Source organism: Mesoplodon densirostris, chromosome 16 (genome assembly GCF_025265405.1).
Source record: "Mesoplodon densirostris isolate mMesDen1 chromosome 16, mMesDen1 primary haplotype, whole genome shotgun sequence".
Lineage (NCBI taxonomy): Eukaryota > Metazoa > Chordata > Mammalia > Artiodactyla > Ziphiidae > Mesoplodon > Mesoplodon densirostris.
This window is the reverse complement of record NC_082676.1, coordinates 30,519,208-30,541,317: the sequence shown is the minus strand read 5'-3', so window position 1 is coordinate 30,541,317 and position 22,110 is coordinate 30,519,208. Positions and strand designations below refer to the sequence as shown.

The 22,110-nt window shown below is 58.1% G+C and overlaps 2 protein-coding genes across 7 annotated transcripts; both read left to right on the top strand.

Annotated features, from left to right (window-relative positions):
* Positions 1–1,023: 1,023 nt before the first annotated feature.
* On the top strand, positions 1,024–16,331 carry ADAM33 (ADAM metallopeptidase domain 33). 6 transcript variants are annotated; one of them, XM_060079393.1, is made up of 21 exons: positions 1,024–1,144; positions 3,396–3,475; positions 5,810–5,886; positions 7,638–7,716; positions 7,914–7,990; positions 8,077–8,266; positions 8,510–8,575; positions 8,663–8,734; positions 8,897–9,063; positions 9,147–9,231; positions 9,319–9,461; positions 9,989–10,166; positions 10,279–10,368; positions 10,610–10,805; positions 10,956–11,064; positions 11,148–11,346; positions 11,441–11,518; positions 11,602–11,710; positions 11,786–11,933; positions 13,319–13,421; positions 13,947–16,331. In XM_060079393.1, the coding sequence occupies exons 1-21, from the start codon at positions 1,045–1,047 to the stop codon at positions 13,989–13,991; spliced, it is 2,391 nt and encodes a 796-aa protein (XP_059935376.1). In that variant the 5' UTR covers positions 1,024–1,044; the 3' UTR covers positions 13,992–16,331. The 6 variants fall into 6 exon arrangements, with proteins under 6 accessions (XP_059935376.1, XP_059935377.1, XP_059935373.1 ...); XM_060079394.1 differs by lacking the exon at positions 13,947–16,331 and adding an exon at positions 12,095–12,110 and having other exon boundaries at positions 13,071–13,335; XM_060079390.1 differs by lacking the exon at positions 13,947–16,331 and having other exon boundaries at positions 13,347–13,421.
* On the top strand, positions 13,348–20,929 carry GFRA4 (GDNF family receptor alpha 4). Its single transcript, XM_060079395.1, has 7 exons — positions 13,348–13,421; positions 16,507–16,626; positions 18,664–19,009; positions 19,098–19,207; positions 19,302–19,436; positions 20,180–20,271; positions 20,440–20,929. Exons 2-7 carry the CDS (start codon positions 16,581–16,583, stop codon positions 20,518–20,520), a joined length of 810 nt encoding a protein of 269 aa, XP_059935378.1. The 5' UTR covers positions 13,348–13,421; positions 16,507–16,580; the 3' UTR covers positions 20,521–20,929.
* The last annotated feature ends 1,181 nt before the right edge of the window (positions 20,930–22,110 follow it).

Below are 22,110 nucleotides of genomic sequence, written 5' to 3'. Positions count from 1 at the left end.
CACCAGGGAAGACCCACCTTACTTTTTGATGTTTGAATCAGGCCAACATAGGTTACCTTCCCCACTGCAACTCTTACTAACTGAACTGGCGCATTTTGAATTCTCATAAACAAACAGATTTGCTTAAATTTAACATCCCTCGCTATCGGAATACTTGCTATTCGCTATCCGAATTTACTACTCAGTACACAAACTTTTTAAAACAAGAAACAAAAGCCAAAAGTCTCCCGCACCTGTGGGAGTCTATGGCTTTGTGCCATTCCTCGCCCCACCCCCACCCCCGGCCACCACCAGGGACAAATGGTTGCCCCCCCTTTCCGTCCGCCCGCCTGTTCCACCGCCTCGCCTTTGCCGGGCTGGGAGCCCGCAGGACCGCGGCCTCCGCTAGTCCTCCCAACCGACCCGCGCATCTCGGGCGCAGGCGCTGGTGGCCACCGCGGAACAGAGAGTAACTTGGGGCCGTGGCCGCACCTGCCTGTCGCAGTCGCCCGGGCCTCCCTTCTCCTAGGGCCCGCCAGTCTCTCACCCGGGCGACTCTGGGCGTGACTGGTGTCAAGGCGAGGACAAAGGTCCGATCCAGGAGACCATGGAGGGGGGCGCTTCCTGGGCAGACCGGAGCAGCAACAGGTGGCCCCCTAGCACTGTCCCCGCCTCCCCGCTCTGGTCCTCAAAGGCCCTTCCCGAGGGTCCCCGCCCCATCTCCACTTCCCACCCCCACGAATAGGGGGCCCTCTGAGACCTATGCGGCGGGTTGGCTCGGGAGGGTCTCCTGCCCCGCGGAGCTCTAGCCCCTAGACGCGGGAGGGTGGTCCCGACCCCCGAGGGCACACGCCGGCCGGGGTCAGGACTGATGGGCTGAGATGGTGGCGCGGGCAGGCGGGGCTCCGTGCGGGGTCGCGCGTGGAGGGGGTTGCGGGCCAGGAGCGGGGTGCGGGAGGGTCGGGAGGCGGCGGGCCGGCTGCAGAGGGCGTGGGTGGGCCGCGATCCAGCTGGGGCGGAGCCGAGAGCTGGGAGCCGCAGCTCAGATGCTAGGCGCTCACAGCTATGCGCCCGGGATATCGGAGAGCTCGAGGGTCGCCGGCGTTGGCTCTGCTGCTGCTACTGCGACTACCGTGGCCGGTGTGGGGGGCTGAGGCGTTTCAAGGTGAGTGGGAGTGCGCCGCGAGGTCGCTATCTGGGATGGAGGGTCGGAAATCCCCGGGGATCGCGCGGGCCAGGAGGACAGGGCATGGGGAGGGTTTGGGAGAGTTTCTGTGGGAATTGTCCAGGGACTCTCAACTGCAGTTGTGCTAGCCTCAGGGCCCAGACTTGCACACTGTGCCCAGATACCCTGTGCCAATGGCGAAGCAGAGTGGCAGGACCCCTTCCCTTCAAGCAGCCGCTCAGCACCCCCAAACCCCTCTGGATTCTCTGCTGTGGCCCCATCCGCCAGTATGAAGGTTCCTGCACCTTCATCTCCTAGGGTTCAGTGGGCCTCCATCCTCCAGGAAGCCCCAGACCACCGGTGCCCTGGAGTCCCTGTTGCGCCCTCACACTAAGGGACTAGCTGTGGCCTCCACACTCATGCATCATTCCATGTTCATCCCCTCATCCCCGGGCCTTGGGGCAGTGTGTATATTGTTTATATTGTTGCCTTGTTTGGTTAGATAGAAACGGCTTCGAACGGAAGGTGTGTGTTTAGCAGGGCCCTGGGGGAAGACTGCAGCTCTGTCTCTTCTCAGTTTGACCTCTATAAACTCTCCGTGAGATGGGGCTGATGAAAACCTCTCCCAAAGGGTGGGAGGACTGGCGGAGTCCTGTACATCAAGTGCCTGACAAGGCGGGCAGGAAGGGCTGGGCAGCCTGGGGACAGTGGGTTCCAGAGCACTGTGCGGGGGTGGGGGGGCGGGTGGCAACAGGGATAGTGTCCTGCCCTGTTCTGGGACGTGGACTGGGAGGGACAACAGCCCTCATGCCTTTGGGGATGGTCCCCAGGCATTCCGCTGCTCCCTCCTCTTCAGCCTGGGGTCAGGGGAGGATGAAGGGACCCCTGGGAGGAATGGAGAGGGACTCTATGCTCCCCAACACCACACTGGCTCCTCAGTTTCCACTCCCATCCACCTAGTCACCACAGCTCCATCTCTGCCTCCTTGCCCCCGTCAAGATGCCAATGGCCAACGTGTGTGCACGGGGCCAGGAGGAGAACCCACACTCACACATGCACACAGGCACACCTTCCCCTCTCCACCCTGGGAAACCCAGGGCCAGCTGGACCTGGTGCTCCACACCGAGTTAAGTCCTCTCTGGCCTGAGACTGCCCCCACCCCAACCCCGCACTCAGACCCCTCGCTACACTGGCCCTTCAGCCTCAATTCCAAGGCCCTGCACCTCCCCACCCCCACCCCCCATCTACCTGATGGAAACTGCTGATCCAATCAAGGAGGGCTTCTTGGGAGAAGGGGACTTCCTGGAGTGGCTGCTATTCCAGGTCTTTGATGATGGGGTCTGCAGGAGGAGATGGAGAAGGAGAAAGGAGTCGGTGTGGCCTGGCAGGAGTTGAGCCACTTCCATAGGCAGCCATCTCAGCCTGGGCAGGACTGGGGCCAGGGCTGGGCGGGTGTTGGGGAGCTGTCAGTTCTGGGAGCTGGGCTTCCCCAGGGATGGAGGCTCTGGGCAGCCTGAGGTCTGATTCCTGCAGGGGAGGTGTGGTGAGAGTTTCCGGGGCCCACTTGGCTGGGGCGGGGGGTGCTGGGAGCATTCCAGGGGAGCATTCCAGGCGCTTTCTGAGTCATGCTTCGCTCTGGTATTCCTCCTGGAGCCCCCCTTAAGCATTCCCATCCTGGGAGCACTCAGGCTCTGTCTCCCAAACAAACCCCCCCCACTCTTGAAGACACGAGGAGGGGGCTTCTGGGCCAGTGTCCCTGGAAGCCCTGCCCCCAGCATGAAGCCCCCAGAGGGGGCTTTGGGCAACATCTTGCTGTTGTTTTTCTCAGATGGTGGGGGAGACACAGGCGTCCTGTCTCCACAGATCTCTCACCCTAAAAGCATCTGCTGCCCAGTCTAAAAATACCCGAAGCTGCCTCCCATTTCCTTTCCCCTCTGTATTAGGGGCCTTGGTCTCTTCCTTGTGATCTTTGACCCCAATTCCCCCCTCCCAAGGTCAGTGTGTCTCCCAAGTGCCCAGCTGAGCAGTTCTTCCCAGGCTCCTCTGTCTCTCTTCTGCCACCTCCCTGGTGGCTCCTCAGTTTCAAGGATGCCCCATGGGTGGCCACCCTTCTCCAGGCTAAACTTTTGAGTATTGAAGATGGAGTCTCCTGTTCCTGCCTGCTGACATCCTCTAACTCTATCCCTCTGTTGTCTCCAATTTCCCTGTGTCCCTCAGGTTCCCCTCACCCTGCGCTCTGTCCTCTCCCCAGGAAACACCCCTGGAGAGCCAGTCATCCCGCACTGGGTTCTGGATGGACGACCCCGGCACATGGTCACCCTGGAGCAGCCGGTCAGTGCCGGGTCATCCCTTACTCTGCAAAGGCCCAGGGTCTCTCAGCCCCTTTGCCCCTCCCCAAAGATTTGGCAGGGGCCAAATCAGCGTGGCAGTTTCGCTGGGGCCCCTAGATCCCCAGAGTCCTTCAGGCCCCTCCCCGAAGGTTTGACAGGGGCAGCTGGGAGACGTCTAGACGGAGAGAGGCTGCACACATGGAAGTCATTTTCCAGTTTCCTCTCCCCCACCTCCTCCCTAACCATCTCTTCCCAGTGTTATTCAGGCCACCTCCACCCCATCAGGCAGAAGTGGGGCCAGAAGCTTTTCAAGGACCTCTTTAAGAAAACACCAAAATATCTTCCTTTTGCAAAGTTTACCAGAACATGTGACCCTGTGGATGCATTGCTGTCCTCTCCAGGACACTGCCATTTAGGGGCCTGAAACTTGTCTCACTGGCTCATGCCACTTCTGCCCAGTAGTCACTCTCTCCTAGTGCCCCCAAAGGCAAGCCCACCCTGTTTTGCTTCTTCTGGACGCTCTGTCCCAGTCTCCTCCCAACAGCCATCCATCGCACACTTTCAGAATAACCTTGCCCCTATCTGTATGTGCCACACAGCTGTGCTGCATGGAGACCAACTGCCTTTCTATGCCCATTTCACAGAGGGGCAAACTGAAGCCCAGAGAGGCTGGAGAAACTGCCCAAGGTCACACAGCTCTTTAACCCAGAAGAAACCATTGGCCAATGTTCCCCAAGCCTACAGCACCCTTTTCATCATGAATTTTCAGGAAAGAGAAGACAATCCACTGTCCAAGCCTGCAAGGAGGAAGGCAGGAGAGCACTGCCATGTAGGCTGGGGGGCCCCCACAGGCCCAGCAACTCTCAACCTAGGGCCCTCACTGGGTCCCCCAGACCCTCAGGGCCCCCATTCAAGTGGTCAGCACGGTGCCAGCCCGAGCTCTGAGATTGAGATTGTTCATCACCGGCATAGGGGAAGGGACATCACATGCTGAGACCACCCTGACTGCGGACCTCCCTCTGGGCCTGGCCTGGGCTGTGACCAAATAGGAGGGGAGTGCCAGAGGGAATTTGCTTTCCTCAATTTTTCTGTCCCTGGGAAGCCTGCCAAGATGAGGACAGCAGACAGAGTGGCAGGGAGTCCTGTCCCAGAGGCAGGAAACACCTACATTTTAGGTTGGAGATGGAGTGCATGGTGAAGGGCAGGGTCACCAGGAGGGCAAGAAATGAGGACAGCAGGGGCTGCAGAGGGACAGAGAGAGGGATGGGGGTGGGGAAAGAGGAAGCTTTCCATCTGGGCTGCCTCCTTTCCTCAGTGCAAATCTTTCTCCAATAAAACAAGTGGCATTCCGGCCACATGAGCTCATGCTTGGGGCCTAAGGCGGCCTTTGGCTGGGGGAGGGGACTATTTGCTCCCCACCTGCAGAGGAAGGCCCCCTCCACAAGACTCTGAGCCTCTTGGCCTGGGGCCCAGGCCAGTGCATTGTGGGATAAAGGGGAAGGGCCAGCAAGAGTGGGGGCCAGCATTCCAAAGACACAGCTTCTCTCCAGGAGGCTCCTGGCCTGCTCCAGCTCTGGGCTCCCAGCCAGGGAGTGGACAAAGCGGGCAGATGGGGTATTCCCACAGGGTGGAAGCGGCAAAGAGGGTAGGGGAAGGAGAGGTGGGCAGGCTGGCCCAGGCCCACCCTCCTGACATCTAGCCAAGAAAACCAGAGTTTTTCTCTTGGCAAGGCGTGTGAGTCAGTGTTTACCTCACAGGCTCAGTGAAGCAGGTGTGGGGCGAGCCTGCTAGAGGCATAGGAAAATTTGGGGGGTGGGCAGCTAGTCAGCATTGGAGGTGGAGGTACTAAGTCTGAATTCTACAGGGAGTGGGGAACAGCAAGGTACAGAAAGGAGAGGCTGTGAGGAGGCCTGAGCCGTGGCTACCCCACTCTCCTACATCAATGTCTTTAGGACCCCATTCTCCTCCCTGCTTAGAGGAAGCCTTTTGGGCATGAAAGAGGAGGGAAGACCAGAAGAAGAGTCCAGTAACCTTGGGCAAGGCATGGCATCTTTCTGAGACCACTTGTCTCTCCAGGGAGGATGTGGAGTGCACCTAGCAGGCTCTGTCAAATGGCTGCTGTCAGAACAACAAACATTCTGAGTTTGAGAGCATCTTTGCAAGTTCTCACCCCACACCCATCCACACCCACAATGGCAAGCGGGGGCCTTCTGCCCCATGCCCCTGTGCTCTCTCCATGAACTCCCTCACCAGTCAGCTCCACATCCTCCCTGCTTCCTGGCAGGCAGGGGACCTGGATGCCCGCCCTCTCAGCCCTACACTCCTTCTTGCCCAGGTCTTGAAGCTAGAAGTGGGGCTGGTGGCCTTGAAGGCTGAAGGCCAGGAGCTCCTGCTAGAGCTGGAGAAGAATCAGTGAGTACCAGGCCGGGGAAAGAGCTGGAAGCCAAGAATAGCCCCTCTCTCTGGGGAGGGTTCAGTGCTGGAGACAGAGACTGATGGGAACCCCAGATGGAGGCTGGATGGGGTGAGAACCCCAGAGGAGGAGGTGCAGGTGACAGGGTGAGTCATGCTAGCCCATGACTGGCTCCCTCGAGACTGAAGTGGGCTATTGAGGCTGGGTCAGCCCTGCTGTGGGGCACATCTCTCATCCCGGCCCCAGAAACATCTTGTCAGCTTCCTGCCAGGAATGAGTGAGCATCACCTGGTGGGTGCTCACAGGGTGCGCTGAGTCAAAAGAGAATCCAAGATGGATTCCAAAGATGGGCTGGTGCTCCAGGCTTCGGGAATGCCAGGGACAAAGGTACAGTGGCTACATAGGTCAAGGCACATTAAAGAGGGGGTGGCAATTTGTCTGGCTTGCCTGGGGAGTCTCCATCTGAGGGAGGGGAGCAAGGGGAAACAAATCTGGGGAGTCCTAGCAGGGCCAGATCACAGAAGGCCATTTTGGTGCTGAGTGTCCAGGATGGTGCAAAGCCAAAGATTCTGAGCTGGTGAATGAGCAGGCAGAGCTGGGCTGGGTGAGGTGAATGTCTAAGATGGAGCGTGGGTTCGTGAAACCATCTAGATTGTGTTGGCAACAGCTATCATTTATCAAGTGCTTATTTCATCGCAGGCACTGTTCTGAGCACTCTACACATGTTTTATTCTCCCCCATGCACTGGTAACAAACTCAGGTGGAACTCAGGTTCCGCCATGCCTAACCATAGTTTCTCTGGGGTTCAATGTCCCCATGTGTTAAAAAGGGTGATCACATCACCTCCCTCCTAAGGTTGAGTGTGTGGGTGGAGTGGGGGAGCAAAGCTGGAGGAAGAAGTAAGACTGGGAAGTGGAGAAGCAGGCATCACAAGTGTTTGGGGGCAGTCTGCGGCTAAAGAGGTCAAGGTGAGGTGGGGTGAAGGATTTTCTTTAAAGAAGAGAAATTGACTTGTGGTTGATCCATCTTGGTGGGAAGGATCCTGATGAGATGGAGCCCGAAGATGAATTCAGTTACTTGAGTGGGGTCTGGAGAAGGAGGGGAGGAGGATCCCTGCTCAGAGGGGCAGGGCAGGAGCAGGTGTGGATTCTGTTTTCTCTGGAAGCAGGAGGTGAGCATCGGTGAAGGACAGGTGGGGAGATATGTGGGATCTGGGGGCCTGAGGAGAAGATTTGAAGGAACTCTGAATGGGAGGAGGTGGGCTAGAGGGTTGTCCAGTTGCCCAACAAGGGTAGGCAGCAGCCAGGGCCACCTAGGGAGTTCACACACTTCCTTGGCTCCAAGTCCCACCTCCTTGGCAGTGTCTCCTGACTCCTCTCCTTCTGCCCAGTCTCTTTCTAATGCCCCTGACCTGTGGATCCAGCTGCCTGTCACAGGCTCCAGGGGAACCACAAACTTTCCCGTGTTCCTGTTCCTCCCTGGTGCTTCCCACACGCCCATTTCCACATCTAAGCCATCACCAAGGCTCCTTCCTGACCTTCACCTTGTTCATTCTAGCCCAAGATTTTTCTGAGCTGAGCAATGCACAGTCACTCCTGTCCCTTCCCTAAGACGCACTTTGGCTGCTTCCTAAGTGCTAGCCCTGTGCCTCACTCATAGAGTTACTCAATTGCAATCAGGGAGGAAGACCAGAGGGCACCCTGGAGGAGGCAGGGCTGGATTAAGTAATTTCTGCAACACCCCCTCCCAGCAGGCTGCTGGCTCCAGGATACACAGAAACCCACTACAGCCCAGATGGGCAGCCAGTAGTGCTGTTCCCCAACCACACGGTGAGATACTTGCATGGACTCTGAGAACAGGGTGAGGAGTGCTGGGGTATGCACCCACCAAGGGCCTCTCCACCATTTCCCCCATTCTCCTCCTGTTCCTAAGGAGAAGCTGGAGCCAGTCCCCCACCATGCTTTCTTTCTTGCCCCTCCCACTTCAGTCCTGGCTGAGATTTGGGGCTGGGTCCTTTGCTCTCCAGGATCATTGCCACTACCATGGGCGTGTGAGGGGCTTCCTGGACTCCTGGGTAGTCCTCAGCATCTGCTCTGGGATGAGGTGAGGAGTTCTGGGGGAGGGGGCTGGGCCTGGGGCTAGGGAAAGAGTTCCCTTACTGCCCACCCCTGTACCCCTTTGCACCCTAGGGGCCTGATCACACTCAGCAGCAATGCCAGCTATTATGTGCATCCTTGGCCAGCTGGGGACTCCAAAGACTTCTTGACCCACAAGATCTTCCGGACAGAGCAGCTGCTCAGCTGGAAAGGGGCCTGTGGCTACAGGGACCCAGGGGACAAAAGGGACATGGCCAGCCTTTCGTGTGCCACCCAGATCAGGGTCAGGAGCACGGGCAGGGGTGGGGGTAGGAATGTAGTATCCAGAGCTCTTTAAAATCAGAAGAGACAGGAAAGTGCAGCCCCAATTCAGGGCCTCCTGTCCTGACATTTTTATTTGGAGGCTGAAGAAACAAGTTCTAGCAAAATTTTAAAGTTAACTTTATGCTTTCTGGGAATTGGGGTTGGTGGTCAGGGCTCAAGCCCAGCAGCCTGCCACTCAGGGTCACCATTGCCGCCTCCCCAGGAGAGGCGGGAGTCCCTGGGGAGCCCGAGGTACCTGGAGCTGTACATAGTGGCGGATCACACCCTGGTGAGAGAAGCCCCAAAGGGGTTGGCAGGCCTGGATGGGGTGAGCTCAGCCCGTCCTCACACGCAGTATTGCTTGCTGCTTTTCTAGTTCTTGACCCAGCACCGGAACTTGAACCACACCAAACAGCGTCTTCTGGAGGTCGCCAGCTATGTGGATCAGGTTGGGTCGGCGTGGGGAAGAGCCCTTTTGGGGGTGACCACGACAGGGGCAGGCTTGGAGATGAGGAGAGGGAACGGAGGAGAGGAAAGAGGGGCGCTCCCATGGAGGAGCACAGGCACCGCGGCGGCCTCCCGCTTCAGCCCTGCCCCGCCGCGCCCGCAGATTCTCAGGACTCTGGACATTCAGGTGGCGCTGACCGGCCTGGAAGTGTGGACCGAGGAGGACCAGAGCCGCGTCACGCCAGACGTGAACGCCACGCTCTGGGCCTTCCTGCAGTGGCGCCAAGGACTGTGGGCACGGCAGCCACACGACTCGGCTCAGCTGCTCACGTGGGTACCTCCGACCCCTACGCGGCCCCGGCCGGGCGGTCCGGACTCCTGGCCCGCCCGGTCAAGCCGCGCTCCTCCCTCAGGGGCCGCGCCTTCCAGGGCGCCACCGTGGGCCTGGCGCCGGTCGAGGGCATGTGCCGCGCGGAGAGCTCTGGAGGCGTGAGCACCGTGAGCGCCACCCGGGACGGGAGGAGGAGGAGAGGTGCTGGGGGGTGGTCTCCGCAGCCCGCAGTGACCGTCCCCACGCCCTCCCAGGACCACTCGGAGCTCCCCATTGGTGCTGCAGCCACCATGGCCCACGAGATAGGCCACAGCCTCGGCCTCAGCCACGACTCCGACGGCTGCTGCGTGGAGGCAGCGGTGGAGCAGGGCGGCTGCGTGATGGCCGCAGCTACCCGGTACCCGCGCCGGGGCGGGGGCGGGGCTGCAGGACAGGCTCCGCGGGACCCGGGCCTTCCTCAGCTGCATTTCTTTGGGCGAAATGGTTATCCCTCAGTTTCTTCTTCTGTGAAATGGGGATGATGATAATAGTGCCTGCCCTGAGGGTTGTTTATGAGGCTGAAGTGTAGGGAACGCAGGCAAAGTGGATTCTCATGATATGATAAATTATTTTCGGACAACCTTGCGAGGTGACTTCAACCCCGGGAGGAGCGGCGCTGGGTTGGGATTCGACCTTGGGTCCTGGGCTGCCCGCTCTTGGCGTCACACCCTCCTGCCTCGTGCTCGCCGTGTGACTTTGCGCGAGTTACTTACCCTCTCTGGGCTCTGCCTCTAGAGAATTCTAGCCGCCAGTTGCTCAGGCGGTGTTCGCGCATCCGGCGGCTGCGTAGCCAAGCACCTGTGTGCAGGGGGGGAGGGGATTGGTGACGAGCAGGGGTTGGCAGGGGGTGGTCCCCGTACGCCCGACGCCCTCCCCCGCCCGTAGGCACCCGTTCCCGCGAGTGTTTAGCGCCTGCAGCCGCCGCCAGCTGCGCGCCTTCTTCAGCAAGGGAGGGGGCGCGTGCCTCTCCAACGCGCCGGACTCCGGGCTCTTAGTGCCCCGGGCGCACTGCGGGAATGGCTTCGTGGAAGAGGGCGAGGAGTGCGACTGCGGCGCCGGCCAGGTCGGGTCCGCACGACCAGCCCCGGGGGACCAAGCTGGTCCCCGCCCGCCCCCTCCCCGGAGGTCTGGGCGCTGCACCCTCACCTGGTCCCTCCTCGCCTTTCCGGCTCCAGGAGTGCCCGGACTCCTGCTGCCATGCCCACAACTGCTCGCTGCGTGCGGGGGCCCAGTGCACCCACGGGGACTGCTGCGCACACTGCCTGGTGAGTGTATGGGAGGCTCGGGGGTGAGGGTTGGGGGCACTTGGGAGCCGGCCTGTTGCTCTTGGCTAATCGGCGCCCTCCGGTCCCCCTCGTGGGTGCTGGCTCTGCTCTGTGCGTGGGTTCGCCTGGACCTCCCCACAGGGCTCTCTCGTGTCCGATTGGCGCTCTCGAAGTGGATCTCTAACTGTTCGTTTTCTCTCTATGCCTCGCCGCCTTCCTTCCACCCGGGTCACCTGCGTAGCTGAAGCCGGCGGGTGCGCCTTGCCGCCGGTCTGCGGGCGACTGTGACCTCCCTGAATTCTGCACGGGCGCCTCCCCCTATTGCCCCCCCGACATTTATCTACTGGACGGCTCGCCCTGCGCCAGAGGCCGCGGCTACTGCCGGGACGGCGCGTGTCCCACGCTGGAGCATCAGTGCCAGCAGCTCTGGGGGCCTGGTGAGACCAAGAGCGTGCCCTCCGCCCGCATCCTCCGGTCTGCTCAGCTTAATGCTCTAGGGGGAGGTGGGCGGGGGAAAACTGAGGCAGAAGGGGCGTGGTTCAGGTCTGGGCTGCCCCCCCCGCCCAGTCCCGCCCATGCTTCCTCAGGCTCCCGCCCAGCCCCGGAGGCTTGTTTCCAGGTTGTGAACTCTGCGGGAGACGCCCATGGGAACTGCGGCCAGAAGGGCGACAGCAGCTTCGTGCCCTGTGCGCAGAGGTGGGGAGCGGAGGGAGGGGAAGCTGGGGAAGAGGGTGTGGAGAAGCTCCACGCTGTTTGACTACCCTGCACTTCGTCCCTAGCGATGCGCAGTGTGGGAAACTGCAGTGCCAGGGCGGGGGGCAGAGCGCACTGGCGCCACACATGGTGCCGGTGGACTCCACCGTACCCCTAGGCAGCCGCCAGGTGACCTGCAAGGGAGCCCTCGTGCTGCCTGGCACCCAGCTGGACCTGCCTGATTTGGGCCTGGTAGAGTCAGGCACCCAGTGTGGACCTAGAATGGTGAGCCCTGCCCACCCAACCCCTCCCTGCCACTTGAGTCCTGCAGGCCAAAGCATCACTCCCCCTCACTGCCCAGTGCACACACTGCCCATAGGTGTGCCAGGAAAGGCGCTGCCAGAACACTACCTTCCGAGAGCTGGAGCTCTGCCTGACCGCCTGCCATGGTCGCGGGGTGAGTGGCCTGAAAGGTGTGTGTGGGGTGACTTTGGAAGTCCCTGATCTCGTGGGACCCTCCTTTTCTCTTTTCCACTGCAGGTTTGCAATAGTAACCGTAACTGCCACTGTGCTCTGGGCTGGGCTCCGCCTTCCTGTGACAAGCCAGGGTTTGGTGGTAGTGTGGACAGCGGTCCTATGCAGCCTGAAAGTGCGCCCATGGGGGGCAAGTGGGGAGGGCCCCTGTGATGCACCTCAGGACTCAGCCATACCCTGTCCTCCGCAGACCAGGACACCTTCACGCTGGCGGTGATCCTTAGTTTTCTGCTGCCCCTGCTCCCTGGGGCCGGCCTGGCCTGGTGCTGCTGCCGGCACCCGGAACTCCGTCTCCAACAATGCCTTTGGGGCTCAAGGAGGGACCCCATGTGCAGTGGGTAGGCACTGAGGGCTAAGGTTCCTGTTCCCTGAGCCCACTCCTTTGGTTCCTGCTCCTCAGAGCTCTGCTGTACCTGGGGCAGCTAGGGTGGGGTCCTCAGTCCTTGCCCCCAGGTGCAGAGAGGCAGGCAAAGGCAATGGAAAGAAGCACTGAGCAGAGGCCCCAGTGGCCTCCAGTGAAGCCAGAGGCGTGGATCCATGCAGGGCCCTCTACCCTGGCCCCCACTGCTGTGATTCAGTACCTCTTGTCCATATCTTCTTTTTTCCCACCAAGAGGCTGCCTCATCCTTGACTTTGCCCTGTTTTTTCACCAGCTTATAATGCAATTCCTGCTCCAATGTACCCTTCAAGGCCTCTCCAGCTTCTCTCTCGTGAGCTTTCAGCCTTCTGGCATTTCCTCTGTCTAAATCTCTGCTGTTATCCCCTTCAAGTTCCCAAATGCTGGGCCCAGCACATCTTTCCTTTCGCTACCGCTGGGCAGCTATGGTGCTGGCTGCTCTTGTGCCAAGCGCCTGCCCCTAACCCAGTTCTCCACGACCTGCGATGAGGGTCACATGATACCAAGCATGGTCAGTCTAGGGCTGCCCCTTCACTGGGCGCTGGGCAAGGCATGAGCCCTATGACCACGTCTGACACAGCCTAGCCTTGGGAGCGTTCTGGGCAAGCTGAGGGAGAGGGCAAAGTTTGGGCTGGAGATGGAGGAAGAGGGCATCCCAGACAGGGGCAGGGCACCAGCTGAGGGCCTTGACACAATTAGTGTTGATTGTGGGTCTGTGAGCAGAGGATCAAGGTGGTCTGAGATTGGTGTGTCATCACTGGGGGCTTACGCGGTGGGGAGCAGCAAATGCATGTCATCAGCCAGGTGAAGTATTGAGGAGACTGTTTCAAAGAGACATCAAAGGAAGTGGTAAGGCCCTGGGAGATGGGGTGTGAGCAGCCAAGCATAGCTTGGAGTCATCGAGGGCAGCAGGGCCACTCAATGACAAGGAGCACAAATACAGGTACCACTGGGGAAGGAAGTCCGCCCCTCTTTGGGACCTGAGTGATGCCAACGTCTGGAGGATGCTGGGGTGGTTCCAGAGCTTAGGAGAAATATCAGGGCTGGAGAGAGGAAGTGTCAAGAGGCCCTGGGAAAGCATGAGTCTCAACTGGAGCCTGGACCTCTAGGCAGTGTTCACCCAATGGAGTTGGGCCTGACAGCCACTGCAGAGCCCCGGCCCCTGGGTGCGTGAGGCACAGTGGGAGATGGAGAGGGAAGGAAAGGGACAGGCTCTTGTCTTCTGCCTCCTTTCAGATGGGCCCCCTCCTCTCCACTTAGCACCCAGCCACCTTGAGCCCCTGTGCCCCACCCTGCATCAGGGACTCTTGCCACCTATGTTCACAGCACTCTTCCCCCACCCATTGCTCCGCAGACCTTGAGAACTCTGCCAGAGCCCAACAGCCACCTTGAGAAGCCTGTGCCCCACGGCCCTGCTTGTATCCCCAAGGTAGGTGGGGCCCTCCACTTCCCATTGCTCACCCATCCACCTCTTGCCCCTCATCTCACAGTCCCTTACTCTGAGGTTTTTTTTTAATATTTATTTATTTGGCTGCGTTGGGTCTTAGTTGCGACATGCAGGATCTTTGTTGTGGCACGTGGGATCTTTATTTGCAGCATGTGAACTCGTAGTTGCAGCATGCGAACTCTTAGTTGCGGCTTGTGGGATCTAGTTCCCCAACCAAGGAGCAAACCAGGGCCCCCTGCATTGGGAGTGCAGAGTCTTAGCCAATGGACCACCAGGGAAGTCCCACTCTGAGGTTTTTGAGCTTATAGTATGGAAATGAGACAGACCTCGTGGAGAAGCTGTTGTCTGGGGCCTGATGCTGGAGGCCCCTGGGGCAGGGGAGGAAGAAGTTCTGGCTCTTCCTGGGTCACTGGTTTTCCCTGAGGGAGGACAGGGGGTCCCTGACGCATGATTTGTAGCCTGGGGTCCCAGCCCTCAGGGGATGACCCTCTCCCACGTCATTCTCAGCAGGTAGAGTCCAAAAGCCAAGATCCTGTCTCTGGCGAAAGGTGACTCCTGAGATGAGAAGACTTAAGGACAGGTGGCTACTGACAGCCACAGCAGGAACTTGGACCCCGCCCCCCAGGGGCGGAGCCAGGGAGTCAGCACACCTCTTGCACCTTCAGGCAGCTTCGAAATTTCTTCCCTGAGTTACCGCCACACCACCTACTCCAGGACCCTGGAGCCTCATCAAAATTTGCTCAGTGCTGTCCCCATTCCTTAGGGCTGTGGGATCCTGCTAGGGTACACCCTCCAGCTCAAGCGAGAATCCATCAGTCCCAGGAGGGAAGGTCATGTAGTCACTGACCTCCCGTCACTAGGGGGCGCTGGGTCATGCTGGGCACCCAGAGAGGCCTATGTCCAGGCAGCCTAGGTGTGTCTGCTACACTCACTTTATTTGGACGTAGCTCTTTGGAGGGCAGTGACTGCTGGGCCAGAAGTCTGGACTCCAGGGGTCCTACATTTCAGACTGAGTCCACTTCCCTGGAGCCTGGCCCCTGCAAAACAAACAAACGAAATCCTTGGGACCTTCCTTCCTGCCGTCTCCTACCCTCTCTTGTCCCTCAGCCCCACCCCACTCCTAGTCCTTAGGTGAGGTTTCAGAGAAGCATGGGGCCTGCTGCAGTCCCCTTACTTTGAACATTAATCAGGCTCTCCTCCATTCCATGGGAGGTGACAAAGGAAGCCATTTTGGAAAGGACATCGAAGTAGAAGTCAGAAGAAAGACATGTTGCCCTGGACTTCTGTCTTTCCTGTCTGTAAATTCAACACCATGGGGCTCCCTGAGGGTGACAAAGGGTGGTGGCTGGTGGGTGGAGCCTCAGATGACAGCCAGGCCCCGTATGTATCAGGGCATAGGATGGTGTTGCCTAGCTTAAATGTTCCCTTTGCTCCACCTCTCCTGCCTCCCCTGGACACTCTCAGCAGCCATTTACTCTCTCCCCTTGCTTCATGCAAAAGTTGCTGAGTGACCTTCTTTATCAGCTAGCTGTTGCTACATAACAAGACCACCCCAAAACTTAGTAGCTTAAAACAATAACCAATTCTGTGAATTGGCAAGTCAGCTGGTGGTTCGATTGGTCTCAGCTCAGCTCACTTATACATTTGCAGTCAACTGCTGGTCGCTGCTTCTGGGGTTGGCTGGCTGTTGGCTAGGGTGATGGGGATGAGCTGGCTAGCCCAGGCCTGTTCACATAACAGCTGGGGAGGGTTCTAAGCGAGCAGGACCAGGATTAGAGTGAGACAAGGGAGGCATTCACCTTGGGCACAAAAAGTAATCAAGATAAAAAATATTTTAATGTAATATTTTTAAAGATCAAAATTAATACAAAAGTCCACGATGAACAAAATATCAAAAATTTAACTAAAGACAGGATCAGTTACCATACCAAGGCATTTTTGGAGCCTGAGGCAAAAAGAAAAATCAGTAGTTGTGATCCTGAGGCAAGTACCTCACTCACCTCCTCTTGCAGAAGAGTATGTGGAAGCTTGTCAGGCTTCTTGAGAGTCCATGACTGGCACATTTTACTTCCATAACATTCTGTTGGCCCAAGCAAGTCACAGGGCCAGCCCAGGTTCCAGGGATTGGGAGGCAAACCCCACCTCCCCTCCAGGGAGGAGCAGCAAAATCATATTTCATAGGGTGTGAAGAACTGGGGAATTTTTGCAATCACCCACTGGCAGCAGAGAAGCAGCCCCAAGGCTCAGGCCTTGCTTTCACTCTACCAGCTGAAGGCGCTGAATGAGACTGTTTGCTAAAGCCCACTCCTGTGTTTGCTGTGGGATTCTGATTTATAGAGACGACGTAGCAATGAGACAGAGAAGTTAATGCCACTGAAAGAAGTTATTATGGCTTGCATTTCCCTCGAGAAGGGGGACTGCCCACCGTGCAGGGCCACATAGGGAAGCACCCAGTTTGTAAGGAAAGACTGAGGAACTACCACAGATTGGAAGAAACTAAGGTGACATGACGACTAAGTGCAATGTGGGATGCTGGATGGGATCCTGGAACAGAAAAAGGACATTAGTGGAAAGACTGGGGAAATTCAAAGTGGTCTATAGTTAAGTGTCTTGTACCAACATGAATTTCCTAGTTTTAATAATTGTACTATGGTCATATAACATGTTGATGTTCGGGGAGACTGGGTGAGGGATATAAAGGGAACGCTAGCATTTTTGCAATGCTCTAACTTTTCTGCAAGTCTAAAATTAGCTAATAAAAAGTTAACAATAAAACTATAAAAGATGGAAAAGAACAGTGTTGTTTCATAGAGTTAATGGTTTAGCGTGGGAGAGACAAGGTCTCCTTGGGTTGTTGTGTGGGCGTTGCTGTGTGTGTGTTGGGGGGTGTGGTGGGATCCATCTAGGCACAGTCAGGCGCCGGACTCAGTGACTCCCAGATCTGCGTGAAGGCGCAGCCTGGGTGGGGACTCATTGGGGGCGGGGAGTCATTCCTGATGCAAAGGCTCCTCCCCCCAGAAGAGCGCGTCAGCGCAGACACTTGGGTTTCCATCTCGTTATGGCTCAGGGGCGCTGGGAAGGAGGCACCTGTCTGACTGGGGCTCTGCTTCTGGTCGTCCTCTCCTCTGTTTGCTGCCCAGCATGGCCAGCTGCTTGGCACCCGCGTTGCTGCTGCTACTGCTTCTAGGTGAGTGGCTGCCTCCTCCCCCAGACCTCTGAACCTCGGCTTCTCTGTCCCTGATCCTCTTCCCTCCTCAAACACAAGGTTGGAGGGCAAGAAGGTGATTCTAGGAAAAGCTGAAATGCAGGAAGGGGCACCAATGAGACACCTGTGCTCAGGGTGTGGGGACACAGCACCCCGCCTCCAGCTTTTGGGTCCCACAGAGCCACGGCCTCCTAAGTCTCCCAAGTCTCGCCTTGGTAGCTCTGCCCCAGAAACTTTCTTTTTCCTATTGCCTGCTGTCCCGCCTCTATTACCCTTCCCCCAGACCCAGCCCTCCACCTTCAGTCTTGCAGCTTCACATTGATTCCTTGCCCTGCATCTTCAGTGTCTCCATGCCATGCATCTGCTGTTCCACCCGCTTGGACTACCCCTTCCCCACCTGGGTCATCATGGAGGGAGGGGTCACTTTACCAGGTGGTGTAGGTTGAGGAGAAAGGAATCTGGCAAACGTTTAAGGCAGAGGAGATCTTGGAGCTGAGATGTGCTGTTTTGAGGATGAAGATGAAGTAAGGGTGCTCCTGGTGGAGGGAAACAGGTAAGCAAAGGAACAGAAGTGGGACCAAGATCTCAGGAGACACTAGGTGCTGTTGTGTGTGGCTGCGGCCTGGGGATGTGAGGGCTTGGCTGGGAGAGAAGGGCAAAGTTTGCCTGCTGCTCTGGAGTCCTGGAAGGGAGGGTAGGAGACTGGAGGGGAGAAAAGGAGAGAGAAAGGAAAGGCTTCCCCCTCTCCTGGCCATCCCATCCACTCACAGACCTATTCCAAGCCCTCAGTGTCTATTCTACCTTCCTCCACAGCCACCCAAAAGAGATGGCCAGTGCCAGAGAGGGGCCCTGCTCCCAGCCCTGAGGCAGGATATCTACACACACACACACACACACACACACGCACGCACGCACACACACACACACACCCCGAGATGGGTGTTGAACCAGGTTGGGAAACTTCCCTCAAACTTTGGTGCCAGAGGCTTCTCACCTGAGCAAGGTTCCTGGAGGCTGAGAGCACCGAGGGGCAGGGGTAGCCTCGTTTTGTGACTGAGGTCCTAGGAAGGGGCTGCCAAGTTCTGACCTCCAGAGACCCTAGCTTGGCTGGATTTAGATGTGGCCCATGGCACTTCTGGATAAAGCTCACCCTCTGCCCAACAGACTCCTGTGTGTGACTGGGCTGTGCCAGGCACACTCTCTGCCCCCAGTGAAGCGCCCTGTGGCTAAGGGCAGAGCCCTGTGGCCTGCCATCTGGGACTTCTCTTGAATCCACACTCCGGCAGCCAGGCCTAAATTGCTCCAGTGCCCAGAGCCCTAGTGGGGAATCTTTTTACCTGACTGGTGGAGAGTGGAGAGCCCAGGGGGAAACCAGAGTCCGTCCAGATGGGGCAGCACCAGTTAGATCGGTGAGGAGGGAGCACCAGAAGAGGATGGAGGGGGAAGGCACAGAGGCAGGGGGCAGGAGGAGGCACAAGACAAGGTCAAGAAGAAAGGAGAACCCGAAACCTACAGGCCACTCAAAGGGTCTCCAAGGGGGAGGGGTAAGGAGAGGAAAGGAAGAAAGGTCAGGCGTCCCGGCATGTCAGAGAGGAAGAGGAGCGGCCACTGTCCTCAGCACCATTTCTGATAAGTCTCCATGAGCCAGGTCCCCAGAAGCCTTGCTATTTTCCGTGTCAGATGGGGGCCAGGAGAATGAGAGGAATCTCATGGACCCCTCTTTGGATGGGTGAGGGGTGCTGCCTGCAGAGGGTGGGCCTCAGCTTCTGCGGGAGGACAGGCCCAGCCTCGACGCGCCCCATCCACCCCAGATGTGCTGCAGGAAATCCCTGACCCCGCCACTGCCCAACTCCACAACGGAAGGTCAGTCAGTACCAGTCGCTCACGCATTCGGGTCACATTCTGCCCACCTCGAGTTTTGAGCACCCCGCATCTTCGGAGGCCCTGACTGGGAGGCGGAGGTGAAGTGTGTGTGTGTAAGGAACGCCAACAACCACAGCCTGCCCGCCGCTCCACCAGGGTCACCGAGCGCTGTCGCACCGAACCGATGCGTGGACGCGGCCGACGCGTGCACCGCGGATGCGCGATGCCAGCGGTTGCGCACCGCGTACGTGGTGCAGTGCCTGGGTCGGGCCGCGCCGGGGAACTGCCCCCGCGCCCGCTGCCGCCGCGCCCTGCGCCGCTTCTTCGCCCGCGGGCCGCCCGAGCTTACCCACGCGCTGCTCTTCTGCCCGTGCGGCGGCCCCGCATGCGCCGAGCGCCGGCGCCAGACCTTCGTGCCCTCCTGCGCCTTCTCGGGTCCTGAACCGGCCCCGCCCTCCTGCCTCGCGCCCTTAGACGCCTGCGAGCACAGCCGGGTCTGCAGGTGCTGGAGGAGGTGGAGTAGAGGGAGGGGGCGGGGCTCGCGGGCGGGGGGCGAGTCCCACTCACCGCCTTCCGACCGCTCCGCGCAGGCCCCGCCTCTTGGCCTTCCAGGCCTCCTGCGCGCCTGCCCCCAGTAACCTGGACGGCTGCCTTCGAGACCAGGTCCCCAGCTGCCTGCGCGCCTACGCCAGCCTCGTGGGTATGCACCGCCCGGATCCCTGCTGGGGCGGGGGCTCTCCTGGGAATGCCTCTGTCCGGGTGGGCCGATTATCCTGCTTTCGGGGTCTCGGCAGGCACCGCCGTCACCCCCAACTACGTGGACAACGCAAGCGCGCGCGTGGCGCCCTGGTGCGACTGCGGAGCCAGCGGAAACCGGCGCGAGGAGTGCGAAGTCTTCCGGGGGCTCTTCACAAGGAACCGCTGCTTGGGTGAGGGGCCCGGGCGGGGCGGGAAGGGAGTCCAGTCGGGGCTTACTGCCCCCTCCCAAGCTGCCTAGCTGGCGGTGAGGAAACTGAAGCCCTCACCGGCAGCCTTGTAGGCCCACTTACCTCCTCTACTGTCGTCTTGCCCCTTGGGCAATCTGCGCCCAGCTGGTTCCGGAGACCAAGTCACAGACCAAAGTAGAATCCTAGGGTAGTCTAGGCTGGTGCCCCTGCGGGCAGGAAGTGGGGGCGGTTAAAACAAGTTTCCGAGGACCTGGAATGGAACAAGGCGAGATTCCTGCTTCCGCCACTTTTGAGGCGGTTCCATCCCCCCCACACAGCCAACTCCCCCCATTAAAGATCTTGCCTTTCGGGTCTGAATAGCTGGGTGGTTCGCTGACCAGTTTGGGAGTTAGGGGGCCTGGGTTTGAAGACTGACTCTGCCACTTACTTAGCTGAGAGTTAAATTCCTCTAAGCCTTTTTGTGTCCATCTGTAAAATGGGGATGATAATTGTCAGGCTCCCGTGAGGATAGACGACTACAGTATGTAAGGCACTCTTAACACAACTGTCTTTGTTATTCCTCGCCCAGCACCTTCCATTCCAAAAGCCTTGCGGATGTCCTATCTTCCCATTTCTATCTGGGGAGGGCCCACGCAGGATGCCAAGGGTCTCAGTTTGTCCTTGAGGAGCTGGGCCCTGTGCTAGGGTTTCTCAGCCAAGCCCATCCTGCACCCCTCTCTCCATAGATAGAGCCATACAGGCCTTTGACGGTGGGTGGCCCTCAGTCCTACACGGCCAGCTGGACCCCCACCAGGACCCTGAGCACAGCCTCCTACCGGTAGGTTCAGGGAGGGAGTGGTGAGGTGGCAGCTCCTGCACTGCCTCTTTCCACCCTTCCATGCCAGTTGGGCCTAGATGGAGGCGTGAATGGCCTGGGATGGTGGGGGTGGCAGAGAGCAGAGCCAGGCTTCTGCCTCAAGTTCATACTCCGCTCTCATCTGCCAAGGTGTCCTCTGCAGATGCGTCCCTGGAGGGGAGCTCCATGCTCTCCGTGCTCCCTGTTCTGGCTCTCCAGCCCCTGCTCTGACGAGGACAGCAGACCTTGGACAACAGCCAACTGTCCCACCCTGCCTGGGATACTGGGCCTCGTTGGTGACCTACTGCCCCACTGAAAAGGGACTGGCTTACCTCCCCAGTGCTCTTGCCCTACTGCCCTTTGCAGGTCTGAACACTTTTATCATGCTTTAAGGGTAGACTTAACCAGACTTGTAGGCAAAACTCCCTCTGAACAGACTTGTAGGCAAAACTCCCTCTACTACTCCAGCCGTCATGGCATCCTCCCAGGTAGGCACCACCCATCGTGATAGCCACCTGCACCCCATAACTAACGTTGTCAGAGTGTTTCCTGTCCACGATATGCTGCTTGTTGGACACCACCTAGAGTGAGAATCCAGTTCCCTACATTGCACTGGTCATATGGCCACCTTCCCAGTGGTTCAACCTGGCACTAGGAATGGCATCCATAACTCAATAAATCCATGTGCACTGAGACTGGCCTTGCTTTCGTGTGATCTGTGTCCTGGGAGCCTGGAGACCAAGGTCAGCCACAGGGTGTGCCTCTGCTGGCCTCCAAGAACTTGGGTGGCCTCAGAACCTCTCCAGGCATCATCTTCTCACCTGTGGATGCTGAACTGAATCACCTCTCAGGTCCTAGTGGCAGGGACTTTGGTTGCTTTTGTTTATTCTTTCATTCTCTGCTAGTAATCAGATAAACACAGTACATGTCCCAGCCTTCCTTGCAGTTAGGGGGTGTTCATGTGACACAGTTCTGGCCAGTGAGTGAAATTCACAGATAAGGCTTCCAGGAGAGCTCTTTAAAAAGGAACAGACTTGCTGACTGGGCCCTTTAGCCTCTGTCCTCAACCCTCTCCTTTTCTTGCCCAGAACTTGGAGGCAATGCCTGGGAGCATGGGCACCATCTTGAAAGTGGAACCATATGACACTGTGGCTCACCAGCCCGTCTACCTTCCTCTGGACTTTATTATGTGAGAAAAATGATACCCCTAATTTGTTTAAGCCAGTTTCTCCCCAGGTGTCTGTTATTTGAAGCCAAACATAGACCCTGATTGACACACTTCCACTTATGGTGTTCCTGGGAGCCCCGGGATCACCTGCTGTGCTCACTTAGGGAAGCCCTACCTCAGTGCACACAGAGCCTCGCCCTGATAGACACTTGAAAGAGGGGCGATGGTGGTTTTGTTTTTTGATTTCTGCGTAATTTATCTGTTTCTGTCCACGTGGAGAGTCAAATTCTTTCCTGGAGCTGAGGGAAATTTATCATAAAGCTTTTTATAAACACTGTGTGGCCAGTGTGGACCCAGAGAATGCCAAGGGCATCGTGTTAAATTGCAGTTCTGTGGAGGAGTTTTGGGCGGAGAGGGCAGAAGAGTGGGGGCAAGGTACTAAGCCTCCCTCAAAGGCTTGGGGACTCCTGATGAGTTACCGTGTCTCCGGGCTGCTCCTTCTCAAACTTGGTTGAGATTTGGCAGGGACTGTTGCCAAACCTTGTCTCCCTATGCACCGATGCCGAATAGAAATACGGAGACAGAGATTTGGAAGATAAGAAATAGAGAGGCTTTTTTCTTTTCTTTGCCAGGCAGAGGGAAGACACAGTAGG

Bases quoted from the DNA above. Each gene is read 5' to 3' on its own strand.
- ADAM33 (XM_060079389.1), top strand. From the start codon at position 1,045: ATGCGCCCGGGATATCGGAGAGCTCGAGGGTCGCCGGCGTTGGCTCTG. The intron at 8,267-8,509 runs GTCAGGAGCACG...CCGCCTCCCCAG, and splicing joins CGTGTGCCACCCAGATCAGG to GAGAGGCGGGAGTCCCTGGG. The intron at 9,064-9,146 runs GTGGGTACCTCC...CTCCTCCCTCAG, and splicing joins GACTCGGCTCAGCTGCTCAC to GGGCCGCGCCTTCCAGGGCG.
- GFRA4 (XM_060079395.1), top strand. From the start codon at position 16,581: ATGGCCAGCTGCTTGGCACCCGCGTTGCTGCTGCTACTGCTTCTAG. The intron at 19,208-19,301 runs GTATGCACCGCC...GGGTCTCGGCAG, and splicing joins CGCCTACGCCAGCCTCGTGG to GCACCGCCGTCACCCCCAAC. The intron at 20,272-20,439 runs GTAGGTTCAGGG...TCATCTGCCAAG, and splicing joins CTGAGCACAGCCTCCTACCG to GTGTCCTCTGCAGATGCGTC.